This window comes from Euwallacea similis, chromosome 7 (assembly GCF_039881205.1).
Source record: "Euwallacea similis isolate ESF13 chromosome 7, ESF131.1, whole genome shotgun sequence".
Lineage (NCBI taxonomy): Eukaryota > Metazoa > Arthropoda > Insecta > Coleoptera > Curculionidae > Euwallacea > Euwallacea similis.
The window spans coordinates 2,622,330-2,631,381 of record NC_089615.1 but is presented as its reverse complement, the minus strand read 5'-3'; the positions used below and the strand labels follow the sequence as shown (position 1 = coordinate 2,631,381).

Sequence of the window (9,052 nt, the reverse complement as noted above, 5' to 3'; positions counted from 1 at the left end):
CATTTTTTATAGATTTATTCGATCTAGAAAACCTGTTCGTGATTTCTTATCGCGGTTTCCTAAAATCAACCAAACAGCTCCTGCTCTATATCTGTACTCAATTCACAACGATTAATTTATTTTTGAAATAAGTACAGGATATCAATTGATAATCATGCAAAATAGAAATTTACTCTGAAGAAAATTGATAAAAATGCAGAAATTGTCTACGAAAAGAACATAATAATTTTTTTCTTTCCTAGGCCACATGCTCGTGCCGCCTGTGTTCATCCTCCAATAAAAACGTTAATTAACTTCTAGGTATAGTCCATCTCCATAATGGTTTGTTCAAACCTAACACTTTTCGCTTTTTTCTATGTCAAGGTTAAATTCTATTGACCCCCTCTCATACTCAAACGAGTTTATGTTTCTCCCATGATAGAAGGAAGACCAATGATTTTGGGCAACACAAATTTAAGCATATCCATCTACTTTAATTTATATTCAAATGTAAACTATATAAAGAAGACTGGTCCAGAAGAAATATCAGTGTAGTTCGGCGTAGTGTAGTGTCACATCATGAAGCCATTTCTAGTGGCAGTGTTTGCTATATGCATAATTAGTGCTCTTGCCGATGATGGTGTCAATACTTACACGGGAAGCCTGCGGGAGGTTTTAAACTTGTACGTCGAATGCTCGCAATCGGAAGGATTATCGCCATGCTTGAAAATGAAGGCACTCGACCTCATCGATAGGGTTAGCAGAATGCAGAAAATTTCCCTAATGGATGGTGTAGTAATTAATGGACAAACTGAGGAAATACCTAATGCTCCGACGTTGGAGGAGGAAGAGAAGAATTTGCCAAGGGCTTTGGATGCCAAGAGTCAGGCCCTTACCTCCATGATCTTCACGAGGATTGCTAGGATGATTGGATCTAAGACCATCGAAGTGTCCCTCCCGAAACTAATTGAATCAGGTAAGTACAGAAAGGAAATCCTCAGAATTACGTAAATTGAACCTGATTAATTGTTGTAGCTAGACGCAAACAAGAAGACGATAAATTCGAAGAGCTGAACGGACTTTTTGATAAATTCGGAGTCGACGAGGGCGGCCATGGGGGTGGTGGTCACGGGGGTGGTGGTCACGGGGGTGGCGGTCACGGGGGTGGTGGCGGCGGCGGCAAACGTGGCGGCAAAAAAAAGGGAGGCGGATATGGTATGCCCGCTACATTTTCTGCAAATTCAGATTAATGCAATCAATCTTAACAGACCTTAAGGACTTTTTGATGCAACTGATGGCTCAAAAATTGGCCATGCTTCCCCTCCTTATCGGTGGTCTGTTCATTCTCGCTGTCAAGGCATTGACCCAAGCCAAAATCGCCCTTCTCATCGCCGGTATCATTTTTGCAAAGAAATTGCTGGCCAATAAGAACCAAGGTCATGTGGAACACGTGCATGCCTCTTCAGGCTGGAGCGGAGGCTCTGGAGGAGCAGGAGGATGGGCTGGAGGTTGGAGTGGCGGAGCAGGTATATTTGATTAAAAAATACTTTAAAATCCTTTAATAATTTAACGGCAGTGAGTCTATATTATCACGATGAATCAACTTTAATGGCTGCATGATTATCATAGCAATGGATAATATAATGAAATGAGAAATTAATATTATTCGCTACCGACGAGTTTGTTTTTATACGCCTAATTGGTTGTCATGATATTGATGCTTCTCAGTCTGAAGGAGGTTTCAGAAAATAACATTACATATTCATCATCAATGTAATCAGACCTTTCACTGCAATTCGATTACATCAGGACGATGCTCTAAGCACTGATTTCTCGAGCAACAGTTAGTTGCAAATTTGATATTATTAAATATTTTTTTATTTTTCATTTCTACATCGTGCAGTAATCATCACGGTTATGCTAATCTATCAGCGTGATTTACGTGAATAGAGTGATCAAAAAAATCTCACAGTAGACGGTGAACCATAAATGAAGTCATCGATTGAACCATTCGCTATTTACTATCAAACATGTGATTGACAACTGATAAAAAATGAATTTATCTAAGACCTGCCTCTGGTATTTCAACAACTACTTGAGCGTTTCTTTACCGATCCCCTTTATTATTCCGCTTGGTTTGAAACTTCATTACACACACCCAACTGTAATAGCTCATTTTCCGTTATAGGTTGTTTTTTAAGTTATTTCCAGTTTACTTAAAAATTTACCATAGATATGATATAACTACCTGACACATTACCAACAGGGCATTACGTAAAACTAGAGTTTGCTAGGAAGGCAGTACTGGAATATGGTGACCGCTATAAAACGTTGCCCATGAACTTTACGTTGATACAACTTTTGAAGCGTATCGTTAATGCCATATTACGGCCGTTACGTTGTAACGCCGCTTTATTAAGAAACTCTAGCTCAACGAGAAAATAATATCTTAGTTGACTCAAAAATTTCAAAATTTGATAGATCGAATAAATAAGTGTTTTGGGGCAGTGTTACCCTGAACCGACGTTCGCTATTCCCAGAATTTCTCTATCCAAACTAGACGAGAAATTATAGCAAATCCAATAAGAATAATTTAAAAAAAAATACGAAATTATGTGCTTTTGGGGTAGATAATTTGTATAAGATTTTATAGTCGCTGCACCGAATATAAGCCATATTACAGCTACACATCGTACTAATTTGTTAGCGTTAGTTATATCAACAGAACTAGCGGTTTTATTATTTTTAGGCAAACTGTTTGTTTTATAGTATTTTATGATATTCCAACATTTTTTTAATTTATTCCTCTAGAAAAGATTTCATATATTTTTCAGGTGGCGGCTGGGAAGGCGGTTGGGACAAGCGATCACTGGAAGAAACCCACAACTTGGCCTATCAAGGACAAAAGCAAGAGCCGACCATGTCTCAATAGTCCCAAAAATATTGAGCTCAAGGATTTTTCACTACACAGTATCTAATTGTGCAAACCTAACCATCACCCATCTAGTCATCCAAATCATCTATATCCTTCCATAATGATGAGACTTCATGTATTACACTCATGCCTTCAACTTGTACAAAAAGTTTACTATATTTCGTGCCACATGTAGGTAAATGTGTGACACAAAAACATAGCTTAATGACCTTTCCCGCCTATGGTGGAATTCAATTTGATGTCATAAACATTATTCACAATCGCATTCCTTAAATCATCTCTATGCAACCCGAATTCTTCGATCTGCGGCTATGACCGATATTTTGGTCAGAGATTAATTGGACTGCCTCTTACGATTATTTATTTATTTTTTTACCAGACCGTTGCTGGGTAGCCATGAATGTGTATTTATTGTTAATTTATTTATCTGATTACGTGTATCTTATTTGATGCAAATAGATGAATGTTATTTCTAATTTTGTTGATAACGATGTTTTATTAAAAGAAAATGTCCGCATCTTTACAGCTTTAGTTTTTCAAGCATCTACATGTTATGATCTTAATTGCAGACAAAAAACAAGAAAGAGTTCTTAATTTTAATTAGCAATGAAGTAATGAGACCATCCATGAACTCAGTTGGTACGGTTGACTGGGCCGCCCAAAAGCAAAACAACTTCAACCGTCTTGCAGTTTCAGTTTCAATCGTAGTTTTCTCCGGGAATTAAACTCACTATCTCTGAACGGTACAGGTGAAAAATCGGCATCATCTGCAAGGTGCAAAAGCAGGGGCAACTCTCTCTTAAGTCCAATGATGTGAAGAGAGGCGAAATTCTGGGTCACGATCGACCAATGGCCTTCGCTCTAGGGCAAGAAGAAACAAGAAAATCTGCCATTGAAACTTACTCGTGGAACGCGGTACCGTCCCCTCTTTGTCGCCGTTTTTATCAGGTCGTACCGCGAGAAAAGGTCAATCTTCGTGTCAAGGAAGATACTATAAAACAACCTGTAAAATCACTGGGTGCATCAGTCGAAGTCGTAACCTTCCGGTGCGCGAATGATGAGGTCTCTTGTATTAGTGGTGGTGCTTTGCGCCCTCAGTGTTTTGGCCCAGGACAGTTTCGAAAGCGCTAGTGTTCGTTTTATGTTGAAAATCTATGATGAGTGTGCAAATTCCGAAGGTTTCTCGCCCTGTCTGAAAAAGAAGGCTGTTACCTTCTTAGACAGGGTAGCCAGAATGGAGAAACTGCCCCTAATGGAGGGTGTCGCCCTCATCAAGTCCAAGGACGCTACAATTGCAGAACCCCACATCCTCGAAAACGAAATTGAACAAAACTTGCCCAGATCTGTGGAAGGTCAGGAAGAAGCCCTCAATAACATGCTGAATGAACGAGTCAATAGCCTCCTGGGAAGTAGGACGATCGAAATTTCCATGCCTAAGATATCGGAAATGATCGAAGAAGGTAACAACAGTCAACTAAATTGAAAAAAAAAAAACATTTATAAAATATATTTCAGGCCGAGGTAAAGGAGGCGGCGGTGGCAACCTCGGGGGAGGCGGCGGCGGTGGAGGTGGCAAGGGAGGCGGCAAAATGAAAGATATGATGGGCGGCATGATGATGGCGATTGCGGCAAAAATGGCAGCGCTCATTCCCATAGCTATCGCCGGCCTGTTCCTGCTAGCAGGAAAAGCTTTAATTACAGCGAAAATAGCCCTGCTGATATCAGGAATAATAGCCGTAAAGAAGCTCTTCGCCGCTAAACAACAACATGGAGGCGGTGGCGGCGGCGGAGGCCACGGAGGTGGCTGGTCTAGCGGTGGTGGCGGTGGCTGGCAATCTTCTGGAGGAGGATGGGACAAGAGGTCCTTAGAGGACGCCCAGCAATTGGCCTATAGGTCATACGAAAAGCCATAAATTATTGCGGTACAAATATGTTTTTTGGGTCGATTAACTTGTAGCTCTCTAACTTCCTTTCAAAAAGTGTTCCATTCCCGTCTTTGATGGCCTAATCAATGTCATATTTATACATAATTTATCTAGTCACAACCCTTATAATAATTATAGTAACTTGCATGGTTTTTTATAACTACCCAATATCTCAAGGAATGGCGCACATTCGAAATCACACAAATATTGATGTTTTTTTATTTAATATAAGATTTGCTTCCAGAGGAAGCTCGGACAGCTATATATGTCATTGCAATTTTGCAAATTTTTAAGCTATCGAGACACACCAACTGGACGTTATTTATTTATATTTATTTATGTTTTTGGACTTGACTGACTTTGACTTGTATGCCTGACAGTATTTTTTCTGCTCTCTGCCTCCAATAAAAAATAATGTTGTTGATTAATTGTTTTCTTTGGCCCTCGCCGAACGTAATATTTATTACTATGTATTGGTATCGCTGAGCAGATAAAGAAAGAAAGTTTGACAAAAGAAAGGCAAAATGAGGTAAACGCAAGAGAATTCCGAACAAGCCAATGCAATTAACATAATTGTTGGCGTGTGATCTGCTCGATAGGCAATCTCAATTATTTACCTTTTTCTTGTGAACGAGGACATTATGCTCTTCCTCGTCCTAGTTTCTAGCTATTCGGCATACATGTATAAACGATTTTCTGTCCTTTTGCGGATTTTAGAAGTGCAAAAACAGCTTCAGGTTTCCGATTTCACTTCTTGTATACCTGATGGGTTACCTGTGTATGATCCGAACAGGTTTTACGTATCACCTGATATGTGTGATGAACATACATGTAATTGACAGTTTTTCTTCGATTGAATAAAGAGCTAAAAAACTTTCTCTCCAAAAACTCTCGAACGATTGATGAAAAGCGATTGATATTAAGCAATCCGAGTGTTACTCTATTTCATCCTGAGCTTCGAGTCTAACAAACCATAAAAATCGATTAACTTATAGAGAGCATTTTATCGACAATTGGATTTTCGATTAATTCGTCATGTTTGTTGATTTTGATTTAGTTACCGCTGGTTTACTAGATTTTCACGCTCACTTTTTACTCACAGAAACTAAGTCCGATTGATGTTTTGCTTCAATGAAGTTGAGTGGTTGCGTTCATTTTGGGGCGATTATATCTGGAGTTTTCTGAATCCTAACCTGACCATTCTCGTGTTTATTAACACAAATGCAGGGACGATTTGTAACTTTGCAATGAAAAAAAAGAGATTTCAATGACGAATTCGCAAAGTATTGTTTTCAAATGGGTCGGATTTACTAAAAATCTTCTTCAAAACATTAAGCCTTTTCTTAAAATTTATATACCCTAGTGGATGAGACAGAGGGCAATTGCCGTAGGCTCCTATAGTATCGGCTCCCATAGGGTTTGCCTATGGGAGCCGATACAATCCGTATATGGAAAATTACAAGTATAATGTATTTTTGAAGTTTGCATTTTTGGTATGTGTAAAAACTTGATATTGTAGAAATATTTTCAACTTGATATCACTTCCGGTTAAACCGGAAACTGACTCCTACTTTATTTTTTTAAATGGAACATGGGATTTTTTTTAGTGAAAATGTTTTTTTTTAACAATAAATATAAATTTCATGATACATCATAATACGGATTCTCAACTGTTTTTTATTAATTTTTATTTTTACGAGTTTTTCGACACTTGTAGGGCTTTACTAAAACTCGATTATTTATAAAACAATTTGAAATAGATTGACGAAGTAAATTTTAAATTACTAGAAAATTTGCAAATTTTTATAAACAATTAAAAAATTAAGAAAAATATTTGAACAGTTGTTGAAAAAAATTATTAACATTTAGAATTTTTAAATCCAAAAAAGTAATTGTTTCAAATAACATCCTACAATTATTTTTGCACTAATTTGTCAAATAATTTTGTCAACAATTAAGTATTAGTAAAACTCTATATGTGTCGAAAAAATCGTGAAAATCAAAACACATAAAAAACAGTTGAGAATCAGTACTATATTATAATATAAAACTTATATTTATTTTCAACAAAAAAACTATTTTCACTAACTGCCATACTCCATTTAAACAAATGAACTAAGGGTCATTTTCCGGTTTACCCGAAAATTATATCAGGTTGAAAATATTTTTACATCAGGTTTTTTCTACAAAATAAAAATACAAACTTGAAAAGTACATTAAACTTATAATTTTCCACATATGAATTGTGTCAGCTCTCAAGGAGAAGTCTGTTATTCTAGAAAATAATAACACGCTACTTATCTATTTAAATTTCCTACAAACTATTATTTATTCATGTCTTTCGAAAAAATACTGGAGGCCGAATAAAACCTGAAAATCGAATTGAAAATTTAATGGGGGTCTCTAAAAATTCTTGATCAAGAATGGTCTAAAAGGGTTTGTAAACATGACTTGTATGTTCTAACTTGTCTAACACGTAAAATGTAAGGGTTTACGATTCTATGCGCATGTCGTCTTTATTTTCAACTTTCTAATTTCAAGTACTTCCCCTAAGAAGTTATCAGGAAAAACAGTTCAATATCGGTAGGGGTCCAATGGTTGAAAGTATTAGTTTATGTTCTGCACATGGTAGTATACTACCTTACTGGGAAAATAGTATAATTCAATGTCAATGTATAATCAAGTATAGTTTTCTGCTTTTCATTGATACATTCGTCCATATTAGTAATCAGATATTACGTACTTACTATGGTACGACGTCTCATCCACGTTCAGTTGTAAGAATTGCAAAAGACCCACTCACCATTTAGTCTAGAATCTACTAACAAAGTTATAACTAAAAAACTCTATATTCTATTGAATTAAAATTTATAACACTGCTTTGTTTTAGCTTATAGTTCAAAATCGATAGTTTATCCGTAAATGTAATTTGGAACATTCATTTTCAATATTGAACATATCCAAATTGCGCAATGTCTAGGTGATACCTGCTAGTACCTCAGTATGCTCAAATGTATACATATATGTAACCTACCTATGTAAGTGCCACTGCTCCAAACACTCTATCGATTCAGGTCTTATTTCCCAACTAAGTGGAATTAAAAAATTTAGGTAGATATGGTACAGCATACAGGGTATCCAGAAATAGCATGTATACAGGGTGTTTCCAAAAATGTGAGCAATATCCTTGAACGGAAAAGTTCTTATCAAAAGACTGTACTTATGCTTAAAAATTGTTTTCCAAAAACATACCCTTTCGGAAATACAGCAATTTAAAAATTGATAGCGAAAATGATATTTTCTAAATAGCTTTTCTTCCAGTTGATGAAATGTCATGAATTTATTTCAAAGTAATACATTCATTTTTAACACAAAAATGTTGTTTATTTTGGTTTCTAGGTTCTAGGTGAATAGTAAAAAATACACCCAAAATTCCGTTGCTTTCGTAAAATACGCCCTTTGGCAAATAGGATTTTTTTCTGGAAAATTATTCAGTTCACATACAGCAACCAAGCACATTCGTTTTTCTTAAGTTAGTTCTAATAAACTACATAACGGCTAAATCTAAGACTTTAGAAGTTTAGAAATAATAAAGTTAAGCGTAGCCTCCGTCTCCGCCTCCCTGAAGATGTAAAAAGAAGTGTTAGGTCCTATCTTATTAACCTTGAAATCATACATGAGTGACTAAAAATTCATCAAATTTTATCAAATGGAAGAAAAGTTATTTAGAAAATACCATTTTCACTATCAAATTTTGAAGAGTTACATTTCCGTAAAAGTAAGTTTTTGGAAAACAATTTATAAGAATAAGTACAATCTTTTGATAAGAGTTTTTCATTTTTGGGATAGTACCCATATTTTTGGAAATGCCCTATATACTTAAAAAAGTGTTTTCGTAGGTCAAAATTTAATAAAAATTTCAAAACAAAAAATATCTAAAAAATTTGAGCAAATTCTATGGCGCCCATAAAGAAAAGAAAATTTAAGTACATATTTGAACGTAATGCTATCAAACTGCAACTGAAAATTACACAATGGCACGTTCAAACGTTTTCGATTTTTTGCCTGATATTTGCACAAAAGGAAATAATTTCTTTAAGAGGGCCGTAACTGAAGAACAACTAGCTGTAACAAGAAACATAAGTAGCACTTATTGGTATCTGTCTTTAGTTAAGATATCGACGAATTTGATTACTCGTTGAAGATCGTTATT

General features: G+C 35.9%; 2 protein-coding genes across 2 annotated transcripts; both read left to right on the top strand.

Moving 5' to 3' along the window:
* The first annotated feature begins 400 nt into the window (after positions 1-400).
* Positions 401-3,270, top strand: LOC136410119 (uncharacterized). Its single transcript, XM_066392087.1, has 5 exons — positions 401-955; positions 1,015-1,194; positions 1,248-1,505; positions 1,715-1,717; positions 2,814-3,270. The coding sequence occupies exons 1-5, from the start codon at positions 559-561 to the stop codon at positions 2,909-2,911; spliced, it is 936 nt and encodes a 311-aa protein (XP_066248184.1). The 5' UTR covers positions 401-558; the 3' UTR covers positions 2,912-3,270.
* Positions 3,271-3,924: 654 nt separating this feature from the next.
* LOC136409826 (keratin, type I cytoskeletal 10-like) lies at positions 3,925-5,263 on the top strand. Its single transcript, XM_066391630.1, has 2 exons — positions 3,925-4,374; positions 4,430-5,263. Exons 1-2 carry the CDS (start codon positions 3,969-3,971, stop codon positions 4,825-4,827), a joined length of 804 nt encoding a protein of 267 aa, XP_066247727.1. The 5' UTR covers positions 3,925-3,968; the 3' UTR covers positions 4,828-5,263.
* Positions 5,264-9,052: the final 3,789 nt, after the last annotated feature.